Here is an 18,638-nt window from a genome sequence, read left to right as displayed (position 1 = left end):
TATTGTTGCTGTGTTTTTCATTGTTAACCATAGTTTTCTTTGCAGATACCACCATTCTACTGTTTTACTGCACTGTACACTATTATATTGTAATGATTTATTGTTACTGTGTTTTATTAACCATTGTTTGCTTTGCATATATGCCCATCAGCTGCAGCATTGATTTGTTTATTCTGACAGCGACAGCATTTGCTCTCAGCATAAACGTAAATCAAGGATTGCAGTGCTGTAGGAGATGATTTCACCACCACAGTTAAAAAAAAGAGAATATATGGCGAAGCATAGGGGATGAGGTGGAAACAGAGGGCGGATCTCCCCTAGAAGTGGGTGGATACTGGAAGGTCTAATGGTGGGCATACAACATACTTTCTGGCAGATATTTCTTCATCCGCATCGATCGATGTGAATAGAGGTTCTCTTTTTTCATTAAGCCCACAGGCTGCATAAAAAAAAAGAACCTTACAATATATGTCCAACAAGGACCAGCAACGTACTGGTACGTCGCTGGACTTTGAGTGGTCATACTAGGATGATGCCTGCAGATTTAGGCATCATCTTGGATACTTTTTTTTATAGCCAGCGGTCGGCTTTCAAGTAAAAGCAATCCTAGCAGATAATTAGCCGCTAGACTGTTTTAGAAGCAGTGGGAGGAGACTCACGCCCCTTCCACAGTCTTCTTGGGTTCTCCTGTCCCACAGCGGTAACCCGAGACTGCATTCGCTGTGGTTCCGTCAGCTGACCATAGAGCTGATTGGAGACCAGAATCATCTCTATGACCTAAGATACCAGAAGCTATAAGCATTTCATGACTTTGGTTTCGCCAGATATAAACAGCGCCATTGGGAAATTGGGAAAATTGGGAAAGCATCTAATCACACCAATCTTGGTGTGGTCAGATGCTTTAAGGGCAGAGGGGAGATCTAGAGTCTAATAGACCCTAACTTTTTTTTTTTAAAGAGTACCTGTCACTACTTATTGCTATCATAGGGGATATTTAAATTTTTTTACAATAAAAATTATTAAAAAAAAGAAAAAACTAAAAGGGAAGGTGTCAAAATAAAAAAGCAAAATAAGTAATAATTAAAAAAAGAAAAATGCAAGCACCCCTGTACCCCGTGTTTACGCGCAAAGGCGAACAAAAGCATCGGCCTGGTGTTATATGTAAACAGCAATTGCAGAATACATGTGAGGTATCGCCACGAAAGTGAGATTGAGGGCAGTAATTCTTGCCCTCAATCTCCTCTGTAAATCTAAAGCGGTAACCTTCTAAAAATGTACGTAGTTTGTTGCCGCAATTTTAAAGCATGTCTTGTTTGGTATCTTTTCTATTATACCAAACAATTGGGCAATATATAGTGTATTTGTAAATTTAGAAAAGTGTTTTATTTTCCCAAAAAAATTGTGTTTGGAAAATTTCTGCGCAATATCGTTGCAACACCCACTATTATTTTTGTGTAGGACCTCTACTTTTAAAAAGATATCATGTTTGGGGGTTAAAAAGTAATTTTCTAGTGAAAAAAAATAGTTTTTCATGTAAACAAAAAGTGTCAGAAAAGGCTTGGTCTTCAACTGGTTGGAAGAGTGGGTGATGTGTGGCATAAGCTTCTAATATTGGGCATAAAATGCAGGACAGTTCAAACACCCCCAAAATTGCCCCTTTTTGGAAAGTAGACACCCCAAGTTATTTGCTGAGAGGCATGTTAAGTCCATGGAATATTTTATATTTTGACACAAGTTTCAGGTAAATTTTTTTTACACAAAGTTGTCACTAAATGATATGTTGCTCACACACGCCATGGGTATATGCGGAATGACACCCCTAAATACATTCTGCTGCTTCTCCTTTTTTTTTTTTTTTACACAAAGTTGTCACTAAATGATATGTTGCTCACACACGCCATGGGTATATGCGGAATGACACCCCTAAATACATTCTGCTGCTTCTCCTGGGTACAGGGATACCACATGTGTGAGACTTTTTGGGAGCCTAACTGTGTACGGGACCCCGAAAACCAAACACCGCTTTCAGGTTTTCTAAGGGCGTAAATTGCTTCTTTTACTTCCTCACTACCTATCACAGTTTCGGAGGCCCTTAATTGTCAAGATAGCACAAACCCCCCCCCCCCAAAATAATGACCGCATTTTGTTAAGTAGACACTCCAAGCTATTTGCTGAGAGGCATGTTGAGTTCATGGAATATTTTATATTTTGCCACAAGTTTCAGGAAAATTACAAAAATGTTTTTTTTTTGTTTTTGTTTTGTCACTTAAATTATATATTGCTCAAACAGGCCATGGGTATATGTAAAATGACACCCCAAAATACATTCAGCTGCTTCTCCTGAGTACAGTGACATCCCATGTGTGAGACTTTTTGGCAGTCTAGCCACGAACAGGACACCGAAATCCCATCACCACCTGTACGCGGCTAGACTGACAAAAAGTCTCACACATGAGGTATCCCCATACTCAGGAGAAGCAGCAGAATGTATCTTAGGGTGTAATTCTACATATACCCATGGCATGGGGATGAGGTGGACACAGAGGGCGGATCTCCCCTAGAAGTGGGGAGATCCCAACTTTGTGTAAAAAAAAAATGTTTTTGTTTTTTTTTGGCATTTTTCAAATACCTGTGACAAAATAATTATATATTCATTGGGCTCAATGTGCTACTCAGGACATTCCTTGGGGTGTCTACTAACCAAAAAGGGGTAATTGGGGGGGTGTACTGCCCTGCCATTTCAGCACTTCAAGAAATGAGATAGGCAGTCAGTAAAAGCTGCGTAAATTCCAGTATATACACCATAGTTTGTAGACGCTTTAACTTTTGTACAAACCAATTAAATATATGCTTATTGAGATCTTTTTTATCAAAGACATGTAGCTAAATACATTTTGACCTAAATGTATGACAAAATTGAGTCTATTGGATATTTTTTATATTGCAAAAAAAAACGCAGAGGTGATCAAATACCACCAAAAAGAAAGCTCTATTTCTGAGAAAAAAGGACATAAATTTAGTTTGGGTACAGCATTGCATGACTGTGCAATTACCAGTTAAAATCACGCAGTGCCAAATTGCAAAAAATGGCCTGGTCATTAAGGAGGTATAAAACCTTCCGGTCCAGAAGTGGTTAAGGGATGAACATTTCTACTTGAAATTGCTGTGTCTACACTATCTTGTATGCTGAATGATGTTATTATGTAGAAATAGCTGCACTGGGAAGACAAAGTCATGTCTACGATTACTCTATGGCAGCAAGCAGAAATTGGGGAATCTTTTTTTTTTTAAGCAGAAGATTCAAGAGCAAAAGAAAACTATTGAGTATTTAATACTATATCTAGGTGATTTTCCCTAGTGGAAGGTTTCATAGGAAGAAAAACTGGAATCACTGGAGTAACACACCTAGGCGTTTTAGCTATAATATTTCGGTTTCTTATGATAGGGTAAATACTTTGAAATACAGTTCAGCCGTGGAGGGGAGCCAGATGGAGGCAAAATATCGAACTTTCTGCTGGAAAAATCCCGTGTTGTTAGCCAGAATGAAAGTGAACGCAATTTTCATGTCTTTTACCAGGTAAATATATCGAAATTTGGAAATCATGTTTATTGCTATGTGCTATGGTAAATGTATGCGCCTATTTATTAAGCATGTGTAAAATGCAGTAAGTCACAGTAACGAGTTTCTATCAAACTTCAAATAACATTGATGTCACAGGTAACTGTTTTTTACAAATAGTCATTACTAGTTGCCTCATTTTGTTATGACATTTCAAAGCTGTGTGTAGTATCTTTGAGGGCTCAATCACTTATGAGCAGGTTTTTGGTGTGTCAATGAGTGTTGTTCTAAAGGTATCTACAGCATTTAGTGCCTCATTTTTTTCAGTAGACTGCAAAGTAATACTTTTTTTTGCACATTTGTCTGACTTTAATAAAAACACAACAGTTTTTTTTAAGTAGTGTACCAAATTAAAATCTTTTTTACCCTTTAAAAATGTATACTAGTTATTTAGGTATGCAAATTAGTCATAACATTTTTACTAAATTAATAGATAGGTACATGTTGATGCTGCTAAATTTAGCCTGGTCATCTAGGCATCTATAACTTCTACGTAGTGGTCTTGAAAAAGTTAACACTGATTGTTACATTAGAAGTAATAATAACGGTTATTGCCATTTGCACATACTAGTACTTGGAGTTTATTCCTACCTTATTAACCTGACCATTTGTAGAGGAGCCTGGAGATATAACAGAAATGAATAAATCAAGAGAAACCCACATTATTGCTTTATCTTAAACCCCATTCCAGGAGAAAGTAAAATCCTCCCTTGTGGTGGGGTTGCCCCCACACTTCAGGAGCTAAATGCTTGTTCAGGTCTAGAGGGAAATATTTTTACTTAACCGATCCTTTGCTCCTAAGGCAGGTATTGCTCTTTTCCCTATGCTCCAATGGTGGACTGTTCTTCGGCACCCTCATGTCCAATACAAGACTATGGGCTCTAAGTTGTGCTTGATGACACGAGGACCTGCGAATGCCAGAGCATAGGGGAGTAGAAACTGCAGGGATTTGTCTACAAGAGATAGGTGTCACAGCTTGGGGGAGTCTGTGGGAGGGGATGATTGGGTAAATAAAACAGGGCTGCAAGGGACATTTTTTTTACTTTGCCAGGAATTTTGCATTGATTAAGCAGACCCTTTGTTACAAGTTAGCAATGCTAAGGAAGGCAGTGGAAGAAAGGGTAAGGATCGTATTCTGTTCCTGCCCTCTATCTTAAGCAAAATTCTGGAAATTAATTTGAATAGTCTTTAACTCTGTTATGGGGTCCCAGTGGTATTGCATGAAATTTTTCCACAGTGCTCGTCTTCCACTGTTGGAGATGCCATCAATGTATGGAGACTATGCTTCACATATTCTGGTCTTGTCCAGTACTGTAGCTTCTGGTATTGAGTTGAAAAAGGTCTCCTTCACCTCTACTGATGTTGGGGGAGACCCTGGTGCTTTCTTCCTCCATCTCACTCAACTATTAGGTCTATGATGTTCTCTTTTGATCCATTTATTTAAAGCAGTCAAATCCTTCTGTTTGCCACTATATCAGATACAATCTATCCCTCCACCTATCAGTGTTTGGCTACAGAAGAGTAATAATATTATAGCCTTGATGGACCTTGTGGCTACCTCAAACAGAAGTACAGTTTTGCAAGACATATTTTTAATGGACACGCTTCACCTTCACACCTTAATGTCAGTCTCTTTTAGAGTGTTTCTAAACTGCCCCTTACCCAGTTATACACTATGCACACTGCTGGCATTCAGGCAGACTCCCCCACCCCCTTTACCCCCATATGACCCTTTCCCCCACTCAACCCCTGCCCCCCTTTTTTACTTTATCTTTCTCTTTCTTCTGGGTTTTTGTCTGTTTTTCCCCGTTTCCTTTTTTCTTATCCTTTTAGTCCTCTCCTATTTGTATCTTTTTTGGTTGATCAACTGCTTTGCTCCCATTTGGAACAGTGGAGCGGGGTCCACTTGTGTGTGGTCACCACATCTCTTGGTGGGGCTGACACTTTACTGTTGGGTCCTGGTTGGAAAATAGCAAGGTATCCATAGTGGCTACTCCCAAGCCGGCATTTGGGCCTAAAGATTGATCTCCTTAATACATGTATGCCTCTTGTTCATCTTGTTTTCATGTGTGTATATGAACATGCCAGTCCCATATGGTTTTCAAATATTTGTACCTGATTGCTGCTCCAAATGTAATTTTTTCCTGTCTTGTCATGCTCCTTCCTGTCGTGTCTATTTGAAAATTCTAAAATAAAGAATTAAAAAAAAAAAAAAGGATAAAAATGTAATGCCAAATGTCTGCAGCCCATGCAATGAATACTATTAATATATTTAGAATATTTTTTACCATATTTTGAAATTAAATTATACCACTAATGTTAATTAAGCTGATTTAGGTTTTAAAACTTTTAAAAATGTATGGCATTATTTTGTAAATAAAGCAAGTAACGGATTCCTTCTGATCTTTTAAAGCTGATAGAAGGAGCTTCACCAGACATGAGACAAAATTTGGGCATTATGAATCCAGATTACTATTTCTACCTAAACCAGTCAGACACATATAAAGTGGATGGGACAGATGATAAAAATGACTTCTGTGAAATGATGGTAAACATTTATGAATTCTATATCCAATAATATGAATAATCGACTTATGGAATTATTTACATTTACTATTATGATTTGTTCATGGCATTGTCCTTATCTGGTTTCACTAGAATGCCATGCAAGTCATTGGTATTTCTGGAGAACACCAGCAGATGGTCTTACAGATAACAGCGGGCATCTTGCATCTGGGAAACATCAGCTTCCAAGAACAAGGAAACTATGCCATGGTGGAATGTACTGATTGTGAGTAGTGCTTTCTTAAATCAATTACCAGTAAACTGTGTTCTACCTAAAAGAGAAAAAAACATATTGTGCATCCTATAATCTGTCTATGATATCTAAGGGAATAGTAAACCTCCAAAAAAAGTCAACTGACTTTTTCAGTAATATAAATTATGGTAAAGCTAAACACTAGGCAGACAACTAAAAAACTGAAGAAATACATGTATAGGGCTGTTGTACCTGCCAACAGAGTGGTATTTCTGTCTATTCAGTCCCAGGATATACACAGCTCTGTCCCACAGCACCACCCTGTCTAGCAGGGAAGGAAAACTGATCTTTCTTTGCTGCTTGGCCGGTGATGTCAGCCAGCATTACTGGCCAATTTGTTGACATACAGTAGCCAGACACTTCGTTAGCAAACAGAAGGGAGTAGGCACAGGATTTTTACAGTGTGATAAAGCCACGGTACCCAGGAATTTCCCTGCAGATGTAAGGCTTCGATCAGTAATGCTGGGTGCACTGAACCTGCTAACAGGCTGACATAGATGGAGTCCAGGCAGCTAGAGCCTTGCCAGATGACAATATTTCCTAAATTCCCTAATGCTGAATGACAACACATTTCAAGGTTCTTCCCCTTTCTCAAGCCAAAAAAGCTGTTTTTCATCATTACTGATCGCAGCTTGACAGCTCCAGCGTAATGGGGTGATGTGGTTTCATCACACAGTGAAAATCCTGTACCTACTCTACACTAGTGAGGATAAACTAGAGGAGCTGCAAGATCCTTTGCATTTACCTATTGGATGTTTCATTTGGACTGCATGAATCATGGGACTGACTAGGCAACTACTGCCAAATGCTTATTGCAATTTTTTTTATACAGTTTTAAGGCATCCCCTAACCACTTCGCTACCAGAGCCATTTTTAATTTCTGTGCTCACATTAAAAAGCACATTTTAGGCCAAATATTAGTTCCCCCCCCCTCCCCATTTTGTTTTGAAAGCAAAGACCCTAGAGAATAAAAAGGTGGTAGTTGCAATTTTCTGTGTCACATGGTGTTAGCACACACGTTTAGCACATGTTTTAGAAAAAATACAATAAAGTTATTTTAGTGCACACAAACATAATATAATAACTTACTTTTGGTAAAATATAAACTATCAGGTTGTTTTTGTACATAGATGCAATCAACCACATTTTTTTTTTTATTTATTGTATGTTACTTTTTTTTTTTTTTACATTTAACTTTATTGCTTTAACATAGAGGGCCACGGTGGCTTTCTCCTCAAATTGTGACTGCTTTCTAAAGAGAATTAACTTTGAACATATTTTGTTGTGATGCATCTGGAATGTATTTAGCAATTAACATATTTAAACCTAAATTTAATTAGGGCTTTATTGGTGACGTGAAATAAAACAAAAAAAAAACATATTTCTTCAGCAAAGTTATTCCTGTCAGTAACAGAAATAAATAATCCATTTTCATCCAGTAAACATTTCTAGACATGTTTTTGAAACTCGATATCTATATAGAATTGTGCTCTATTCCAGAACTTAAAATGGAACTTTACCCATAACAGCCTAATGAAAATAATATTCTTTAGCAAGGAACATACATTCCACATTAATAATTATGCTACCAAAATCAGTGTGTGCTGTAGATTGCCCATTTCTTCTTGCTGGAGGTTGCCATTTTGCTGAAGCCCAGAGCCCCTGAACAGCAGTAAATCTTTAAGCTGTCAGCGCATCGGCCTCTACAAATTCGGCACAGTGCTGAAAAATAGAGAGCAACTGAGTATGTGCAGAGCAGGGTGAGACAGTGTGTTACTGGATTTTAAACAGTATAGGCTCTTATACATGCAAAAGGGAATCTAGCAGGACTTTGATTTTCTGACTAAAGTTCAATCTATGGCCATGTCACTTTGGCAATATACTGTTTAATCATACATTTAGTATAGGAATGCACAATTTTTAAATGTGTTAATTATAGCATAGAAAATTGTCTTATTTCTAGCCATTTGTAGTAGGATCTTGCCATATAATTTGGTCCAAGAATTGAAATATCATGCCTCTGTCTTATTGTGTTATAGTGCTGGCCTTCCCTGCCTATCTGGTTGGTATAGATAAGGACCGCCTAAATGATAAACTCACCAGCCGTAAGATGGATAGTAAGTGGGGGGGACGTTCTGAGTCCATCACAGTTACTTTAAATGTGGAACAAGCGACTTATACAAGAGATGCTCTGTCCAAAGCTCTGTATTCCCGAATATTTGATTTCCTGGTGGAAGTAAGTAAACAGAAAATATGTAGGTCTCACTGATGATGTTATAAGATTTACCTTAAGTGACTTGCCTGCTTGTCCCCATCCCCAAAAACAGAATGGCAGTTAGACCAAAATACAGACCAAAACCTGATATCACACCTTGCCTACTTTCCACCCTCTCTCTTCTGTTCAATATAATATTTCTAAATCAACCCTGTATAAATTACCTGCTGCTCTGTACTTATTCTGGTTATAATCCTAGAAACCATTCTTTGGTGCACAATGTACTACTGAACGACTACGCATGCAGAGGAAGATAGCTAATAGCACTATCTTCCTCTGTACACCTGCTATCATATCTCCCCCACCTTTTTCAATTTAGCTGAACACTGCGTAGAGACATTGCCCCATATATGAATGTCCTAAATTCTAAATTTAGTCCTGCTGGGCTTTAGTCAGTCTAGGCCTGATTGATCTGCTTTCTGTAGGTTATCCCCTAATTTCAGGATATTGTTTGCTTCTGCCTCCGGTTAATTAGTATCTCTGGCAATAGTGTAAGAGGACCCAATAGCCTGAGGTATGAATATTTGTATCTCCCTGGCCAACCACAAGTAGGTTTATTGCCAGATGTGCATGGTGGGGAAGGATATAAATATTTGGGAAATTTTCAGGAAGCTCTCTTGCCTCCCAGGCTTGCCTGAGACAGATGTGTACTCTCAAGCCTGCTGCCTGGGGAGGACACATGTGCTTGAAGAAGGAAGGCCTGAGTTCAGGGCCTGTTGGCTTGCATTGCCTTACCCAGAAGTGAACCTGGAACTTGTATTAGAGTAGTAGGAAGGAACTTTGTCTGCTGAAAGAGTGTCCGGACAAGCTTTGCATGAGCTTGGGCATGGCAGGAAGTCTGATGACTCATCCAACTGGTTCATGTGCTGCAGTTGCTCAACAGTCAGAATAACTCAAAGTGCCAATCTGGTTTAAAGGTCCTTTTCCTTATTGACTGTAATTTTATTCAGATCAAATAAACTCTCTTAACCTTTTCAAAAGTGACTGCCACCCAGTTCTTCACAGCCCACAAAAAGTTAGGAATCGAAACCTGAGGTGAAATGCCAGACCACCAGATCACTAGGGGCCCTTAGCACCTATAGACGGATAAGGGGGTGCTAAAACTGTAAGTAACAGCAGAAAAGTCAGAATAAATACAGAGCTCTGATCAGTAATAGAGCAGGTTTGATTTATGTTACAGATTGATCTTATGTTAAATGGAAAAGAGAAGTTTGTATAATAAGTTTAAAGTGTAATTCCTGCCTAACACTAACTATTCCTAAAAATGTCCCCTCCCCCATTCCTGCTACCTATCCTGCATACCCTATGTTTAAAAAAGATCTGTATACTATTTGGTCATGTGATCCTGCACCTTTGGCTTCTCTGTGTTAGGGAGCACTTAACAATGGCTAGGAATTCCGGAAGTGGTGATGTCACCCATAGCCTAGCTCACTGAGACAGGGAAGCTGAAGCTGCAGGATCACATGACAGGAACAGAATGGACTGAAAAATGGTAAGTATACACATCTTTTTTACATAGGATAGGCAGAATAGGCAGCAGGAGGGAGGAGGGGACATTTTTAAGAATAATTACCCAGCAATGGAGCTTCAAGTTTGAAAGTGACTTGCTAAGCTATTGTTAGACTTACCAGGCTTCACAAGTCCAACAAGCAATGGAGCTGCAAGTTTGAAAGTGACTTGCTAAGCTATTGTTAGACTTGCCAGGCTTCACAAGTCCACATTGCATGACTCCGGATCAACTTTCTTTGCAATATTCTGCACATCTGCTGCAAGTTCTGGTTCAGTTATGTTGTGCAATAGTCATCCCACCACAGGGGTCACTGTGGCTTGCAGAGCTCTTGCTGTAGACTCATCACTGCAACTTTGCTCTTGTAAGAGACTCGCCACACACATTTTCTACAAATTAGAAAAGTGTTAGCTAGAACTTTTGCTTCAAGTGCTCTGCAAGTGTACAGCTTGCCAGTGAAAATGTGCAGTAAGTTAAAAAGACTTACAATTCAACACTGCCACAAATTTATCCTTAATATCTGGGTAGTGTAAGGCAGAAATTCTACTTTAAAGGCCCACAATTATAATTGCCTTAGTATCATGTTTATAAAAGAAATAAAACATTTTTACAATTCTCTTTTTGCGAACAACAGTTAAAATGGCACAAAGTTGTTTAACATAGTGTCGATCAATTATTTTTCCATTTCTGCCTCCTTCTTTCTGTTAACAGTTAATATTTCAGCATCTCTTGCAGTTTAACTGATCACATGTTGTTTTTTTATTAGTCAATTAATAAGGCTATGCAAAAACCCCATGAAGAATACAGCATTGGAGTATTGGATATCTATGGGTTTGAAATTTTTCAGGTACCTATCTTTATTTCCCCATGCATTATTTGAATTGTTAATTTATTACATTTGTGGTCGTTTGATAATGAGTTTTTTTTTTATCTGAAATTCATCTTTGACTAATTAAATAGTTATTTATTTTCTGCTCAATAGTAACAATGTAACAAAAATGAATAGACCTAATAAAGTGTCAGACTGTCTTTAGTGTTTTTAAATTGTATTTAATAAATCTACCTTAAACCTTAGGCACCTTGCACACGATACTCCTGTTAGAGCATCTACGTTTTCTGGCGTAATTGTAATGCGCGCATTTTCGTGCATTTTCACGCTTACGCGATCACGCGAATTCGCGCAATTGCGCGTAAATTTATTCTAGCGTTCTGGATATTCAATTGACATTTTAGGGTCATTTGCGCGCATTCGCGCGCATTCAAGCGTATTTACGCGTTTTTGCGCACATCAGGCGTAAATTACTGACCAAAAATGCAGATTTTTCTATTTTGTTCTTACTGAAGAATAAGCGGCGCTCAATTACGCGGCTGTGTGCATAGGCACATAAGAATGAATGGGCTCTATTTTAGCACAGAAAAAAAAAATGCTGTACTGAGCATTTTTAAGCTGCAGTGTGCAAGAGGCCTTAGAATATTCTATGAACCTACCAAACCCTAACAATGAACTTCTCTTATTTGTTAGCTTTTAGTATGCTAAATATATTGTGAAAAGTGTTTTGTTATATCATTTCAATAAGTGCCAAACAATACCTGTTGAACCTGCCAGAACACACGTGCTGATATCTTTTTGTGATTGCTCCCCATGCTACACTTTTATTAGTTAGCATCTTTAGCAGTTCACCCGGTGAACTGCAGAATACCTTCTCCTATGTCATGCAGATAATGAGAAGGGGTGAGTGTTTTATAGTCCTAACATATTTCTTGTACTAGGTCACCCTAATGCCCTGTACACACTATCAGATTATCTGAAGACTTTTGTCTTCAGATTTACCTTTTCTATGTAGTGCAAGGGCCTGCCAGATTGCAAACAATTTGAAAGTGTTTAGGTTTGACCTCATATTATATGGTTTTGGTAAGTCTGCAGACAAAAGTCTTCAGATAATCTGATAGTGTGTACAGGGCATAAGGCTGTCCACACACAGGTAGTTTTTTTTTTTTTTTTTTTTCATTTAGCCATTGACCTAAATGAAAAAACATATTCCTTCATCCACATAAATGAGGTGGATAGAATAATCCCCACTGGGACACTGTATTCTGACAGCAGCACCAGCCACTGTCAGAATGCATTGATCAGCAGTTGCAGCTGACTGGTTGCAGTCGCTGATTAAGAAAAAGTTCCTTCAACAGAAGTTGATCGAACTAATCGACTTCTGTCGAGCAGGGACAGCTACACAGTGAATTTAATTCATGTAGTCCCTGCTGAACCAGACAAATTTCGATCAGTCTATGGCCAGCTTTAGAAAGGAAGTGTGGTATTGGAAGGATCAGGTAGAAATCAAGGAAAAAAAGTCTGTAAAATAAAACTAACAAAGCCACCAAATATAAAAAAACTAGAAAACCACAATATATTTAATTTTTGTTCTTAAGCTGTATACACATTAGAAGTATTTTTTAAATCAACCCAGCGGGCAGAAAAAAAACTGAGGGATCACCATACTAACACAAGCGATGTTAGTGCTTGGGTCTCCCCCCGCTGTTCCTTTGTGTTCTGACATGGGAACTGCACCCCTCCAGACCACACTGATCAATGCTCTGATCAGATGCTGGTTAGATGCTAATTTTCCAGCATGCCCGTTTGACAGAAGCTGATCGTGCGACTGGCTTCTGTAGAACAGACAGCTGTACACGGTATTTTAGCCAATTTCAGTCCGTGTGTACAAGGCTTTAGGTTAAAGCGAAACTAACTGTATCTGAGCACCACAAACTGAAAACACCATTTAAAGGAGAAGTAGGACCAAAGATCTTTTGAAGATATTTGGAAAATCAATTTTCACAAGCTAATAACCATTTATCTTATCTCTATTGTACACAGAAAAATGGATTTGAACAATTTTGCATCAATTTTGTGAATGAAAAACTGCAGCAAATCTTCATTGAATTGACGTTAAAAGCTGAACAGGTACAGCACTCTATCTTAGTTTGACTACAGATTAAATGTAATTTAGTAACAGGTCATTCGGGATAGAAAACAGCAGTATGAAAAATATTGGGCATAAAAAAATGTAAAATGTATACAATTTGTATTACATAGAAACATAGAAACATAGAATGTGTCGGCAGATAAGAACCATTTGGCCCATCTAGTCTGCCCAATATATCTGAATCGTATGAATAGTCCCTGGCCCTATCTTATATGAAGGATAGCCTTATGCCTATCCCATGCATGCTTAAACTCCTTCACTGTATTTGCAGCTACCACTTCTGCAGGAAGGTTATTACATGCATCCACTACTCTCTCAGTAAAGTAATACTTCCTCATATTACTTTTAAACCTTTGCCCCTCTAATTTAAAACTGTGTCCTCTTGTGGTAGTTTTTCTTCTTTTAAATATGCTCTCCTCCTTTACCGAGTTGATTCCCTTTATGTATTTAAAAGTTTCTATCATATCCCCTATGTCTCTTCTTTCTTCCAAGCTTATTAAAAGAATAATTATGATCTGTGCCTAACTGGATGTTTGTAAATTGTCAGAAAATCACAAATAAGCACAGCCCCATCAAGAAGCACTAGTCTATCAGTCTTTTCAATGCAAATAGCAACAGATATTATATGACCGTAAATTAAGGATGTCCCATCGGAACCTATTTTCACCCAGTATAAGAAGAGTTTTGTACAATGAGTGCTATGCACACAAGCAGATATACAGGATATACATATGCATGTGATATGAGATACACTATATTACCAAAAGTATTGGAACACCTGCCAAAACACACACATGAACTTTAATAGCATCCTAGTCTTAGTCCGTAGGGTTCAATATTAAGTTGGCCCACCCTTTGCAGCTATAACAGCTTCAACTCTTCTGGGTAGGCTGTCTTTACGGTTTAGGAGTGTGTCTAAGGGAATGTTTGACCATTCTTCCAGAAGCGCATTTGTGAGGTCAGGCACTGATGTTGGAGAGAAGGCCTTACTCTGCTCTAATTTATCCCAAAGGAGTTGAGGTCAGGACTCTGTGCAGGCCTTGCTTTGTGCACTGGTGTGCAGTCATGTTGGAACAGGAACAGGGAGGGCTAACCCCAAACTGTTCCCACAAAGTTGGGAGCATTACATTTTCCAAAATGTCTTGGTATGCTGTGGTATGCAGTGAAGAGTTCCCTTCAATGGAACTAAGAGGCCAAACCCAACCCCTGAAAAACAACCCCACACCATAATCCCTCTTTCACTAAATCCTTTGGACCAGTGCACAAAACAAGGTCCATAAAGACATGGATGAGCGAGTTTGTGGTAGAGGAACTTGACTGGCCTGCACAGAGTCCTGACCTCAACTTGATATAACACCTGTGGGATGAATTAGAGCGGAGACTGCGAGTCAGGCCTTTTCATAGACACACTCCTAAACCTTGTGGAAAGCCTTCCCAGAGGAGTTGAAGCTGTTAAAGCTGCAAAGGGTGGGCCAACTCCATATTCAACCCTACGGACTGGGATGCCATTAAAGTTCATGTGTGTGTAAAGGTAGGTGTGACAATACTTTTGACAATATAGTGTATTTGCATATCTGTTTTTCCATTATGAAAAAAAGATTGTTGAATTAGACTCTAATGAAAGCAGACTGTCTCTGGTGCTTATGCCACATGCAAGATGACAATGACTCAGTAACTAGGTTTAACTTAGCTGTTCCAGGGTATTAATAATATTATTATTAGTATACAGGATTTTTATAGCGCCAACAGTTTGCGCAGCGCTTTACAACACGAGGGCAGACAGTATACCCCCTTGTATGTGGCACATGAGTTAGTAAATGGTCTAGATCAGACCATAATTTAACATTTATTGCAACTATAGCTTGCCAAGCTATCAGTGTTTTCGGACAGTAGGGAAGTCTCCCCGCTGTCAGAACACAATAGCTTATTGAGTGTGTGGATTGGGGAATCAAGTCAATTGTTTTCATTCAACTTGTTTGAATGAAAAAAAAATCACTCATCCATGGGCTGCTTAAGAGTGATCTGGTGCCCTAAGGAGAGGCAGGTAAGTTCAGCTTCAGCTCTGCCTGAGTCTCCATACAATGAGGAAGTGCCATACCATTACTTAATTTGAAATGTAAACATAACGCGTAAGCTGGCAAAGATCGGTCATTTAGCGGTGGTAGTAGGTTCGGGAAGATGAACTAGCCAAATACAACCAATATTTTTGTCCGCTCGCCACACTGTGAACAAGTTGGGTTTGAGTTGAATGTTCAACCCAAGCCAGAAACCCACCCCACTGGCCCCTCCAAAATGACCCATTTAGTCAGCTCACTCATCTATACACTTTGGCAATTTGTTTGTACTTCAATCCAACTCCTTACAAATTTTGTATTAGCTATTTTAAAATGTGGGATCATTCTACACAAATTCCATATTACACTTTTATTTTGAATTTTATTTTTTAAAATGGGATCGTTGTACATAATTTCTGTATTAAACTTTATTTAGGAAGAATATGTTGCAGAAGGCATTAAATGGTCCCCAATCGATTACTTCAATAATAAGGTGGTGTGTGACCTCATTGAGAATAAATTGGTGAGTAAAACAATAAACATGCAACATGATTGTGACAATGTGCAAAAGCACAGTAACTGGGGGTCACTAATGTACATTATGTGATTTCACTGCAGGCTGATTGGCTTATTAATGTCTTTTTGGATCATTAATATCGGCATATGACTGTATTGATAAAGTGTACAATGTTCTCCTTCCTGCCAGAATCCTCCAGGAATCATGAGCGTGCTAGATGATGTTTGTGCCACTATGCACGCTACAGGTGGGGGTGCAGACCAGACTCTTTTACAAAAACTGCAAGCTGCTGTGGGGACACATGAGCACTTTAATAACTGGAATTCTGGCTTTGTTATTCACCATTATGCTGGAAAGGTAAGCAGCAATAGATTAGTCCAATTCCTATGGAATCTAAGGCAAGCCTGCACTTATATATGTTCTTATGTCTTATTTATGAACCTCTTTTGTAAAGAAATCTGTTACCATAGCTGTATGTAAATCAATAATGAATTTATAACATAGAATATGACTGTTAAAGTTAGAAAATAAAAAGCACTGCAGTCTGTAATATCTTTTGTTTCCCTCCAGGTATCGTATGATATTGAGGGCTTCTGTGAGCGAAATCGAGATGTTTTATTCATAGACCTCATTGAATTGATGCAGAGCAGTGAGTTGTAAGTAGACTATATTCTACTGCATATATTGACTTTTACTGTTCATACTTCTGAGCAGTACTTGATCTGAGCAAGTAACACAATGCCAATGGCCAAAAAACATCAAAAGTCAAATAAGCAATATCTTATGTATAATGGCCGTATTTAACCTGGTTAGCTAAAGAACAATGCAATGTAACCACTTTATCTAATGAAAATTACAGGTAACTTAATTACAAACTTTGATTTATAATTTGAGAACATTGTGTTGTTTTGTGTCTGCATGTGCACATATAGTTTGGGATTGCACTCTAAAATTTGATCCTGTCCTGCAGAATACTGAATGGAACCAACTGCCATTCAAATTTCATTTTGTGTTTTCGCTGCCCTTAGGGACTAACTATTCGTTTTTTACAAGCTGAAAAATGAGTAAAGAATATATTGCAACAATTTAATATCTGAAATAATAACGCCAACCTATTTTTACTTAGCAATTTTATACAGAGTCTTTTCCCGGAAAAACTGGATACAGACAAGAAAAGTAGACCAACAACAGCAAGCTCGAAAATCAAGGTAGCATTATTCTAATACATAATTTTTCTCACTATTATATAACTATCTGTTATTAATATAATTTATTAATGTTAATAATCCAGTAATATTGGTTAATGTTTCCTGCTGCCAATAATCTGGTGCTGCTAAGTTGTAAAAATGGGGAAAAAAACCTCAATGGGCAAACGGTGGTGTAGTGTGATGAAGTGCCATTCATTTTGTGTACTCACATCTTACCCCATAAACTATATGAGCAATGACTGCCTGACGGACCACTGTCTACTGTCTGTGTACAACTTTAAGACTTCAAAAAAAAAACATGTCACAGGAAGTGTTTCCTTCATTTTCTTGCACCTAGAAATAAAAGGCATCAGTTTCTCTTAGCTAAAGCAGGCCATAAGATTTCTGACAGATGGGAGAATCTATAAATAAATCTCCTGTTGCCGCTATTGTATTCCAACATCCAACACCTGTGGCAGTCAGAATGCCCAAACAGTGGCTATAGTTACTGTTTAGCTGACTTTTTCCATCACTGTTCCTTTAATCAAAGTTGAGCCAGGTGGTTTTGGCAGGGCTGTCCATTACTCAATTTTTGGCCAATTCCTGTGAAACTTGACCCATGTATGGCTGGCTTAAAGTAGAACTATAGGCAAAACCTTTTTTTTTTTTTTTTTTTTGGATGGAGTAAATGAGGGTTATAACCCCTGTCAGATATTTTTCGCCATCTGTGCCCATTGTGGAGATTTGCCTTCACTTCCTGTCCCATAGCCAAACAGGAAGTGAGAGGAAATCTCTGAAATAAAAAGGGAAACCCTTGGGGACCCCCAGGTCACCAAAAATAGTGTCCCCCATTGGAAGATTCCCCTCTATTACTTTTCTGGTAACTAACCAAAATTTGGTATTTTCTTTTACTTTCACTTTTTATAACCAAGGGAAAAAGGACAAATAGTGAAGGTGAATCTCCCAAATGGTGGCACAGACAGCATTAAAAGCTAACAGTTGTTCTAGTCCTCCTCTACTCTATCCAATACTAAAAAAAAAAAAAAAAAAAAAGTTTTGCCTTTAGTTGTACTTTAAGTTTAGCACTGGTCATCATGTGACACTACATATATTAATAGAATTATTCAAAGATCTAATATTACAGTCTAACATGTTCATCTTTGTTGCAGAAACAAGCCAATGATCTTGTAAATACACTAATGAAGTGTACACCTCATTATATTCGTTGTATCAAGCCAAATGAGACAAAGAGGTCTAAAGACTGGGAGGAGAGCAGGTATGAACAAACAGGACGTTAATAGTGGAAAACTAATTTTGACTGGTATTTTTTTGGCTCATATATTATCTTATATTTATATCTCATTACCTATGGCTGTGCTTGGGTTTAGAGGTTGGGCATATGTGCCCTAAATGACACACTTGCTCTGATAATTTAGTAAAGTTGGTCAGGTTTGTGGACGCGTTCTTGACAGCATTTAAAAATTAGGCGCAGAAGCACTTTGTTTCTGAACCTTCTAGGCATGAGGTGACCTGTGCTTGATCCTGACTCTTTAGTTGGGTCAATCACTGACATGACAATGAAACCCCTGTATGTCTCCTATAACATGAAAAGCAGGAGAAACAATTAGATAAGCACCTTAGAAAATCTGCTTAATTGCTATAATTTCTCCCACTGATAAG

The 18,638-nt window shown here is 38.2% G+C and overlaps 1 protein-coding gene across 2 annotated transcripts in view; it reads left to right on the top strand.

Annotated features, from left to right (window-relative positions):
- The window catches only part of MYO1F (myosin IF), a 168,703-nt gene that overhangs the window by 96,568 nt on the left and 53,497 nt on the right, over positions 1–18,638 (top strand). For both annotated transcript variants that reach the window (XM_082263563.1, XM_082263562.1), the window contains exons 7-17: positions 3,446–3,577; positions 6,033–6,167; positions 6,278–6,410; positions 8,477–8,673; positions 10,986–11,066; positions 13,092–13,178; positions 15,691–15,777; positions 15,961–16,128; positions 16,342–16,427; positions 16,898–16,979; positions 18,128–18,234. In XM_082263563.1, coding sequence (XP_082119689.1) covers positions 3,446–3,577; positions 6,033–6,167; positions 6,278–6,410; positions 8,477–8,673; positions 10,986–11,066; positions 13,092–13,178; positions 15,691–15,777; positions 15,961–16,128; positions 16,342–16,427; positions 16,898–16,979; positions 18,128–18,234 — 1,295 coding nt within the window. The remainder of the gene's footprint in view (positions 1–3,445; positions 3,578–6,032; positions 6,168–6,277; positions 6,411–8,476; positions 8,674–10,985; positions 11,067–13,091; positions 13,179–15,690; positions 15,778–15,960; positions 16,129–16,341; positions 16,428–16,897; positions 16,980–18,127; positions 18,235–18,638) is intronic.

The sequence above is a fragment of the Pelophylax lessonae genome, assembly GCF_965119305.1.
Source record: "Pelophylax lessonae genome assembly, chromosome: 1".
NCBI classification, from domain to species: domain Eukaryota; kingdom Metazoa; phylum Chordata; class Amphibia; order Anura; family Ranidae; genus Pelophylax; species Pelophylax lessonae.
Note: the sequence above shows the minus strand (reverse complement) of the source record. Positions and strands in the feature narration are given on the sequence as shown.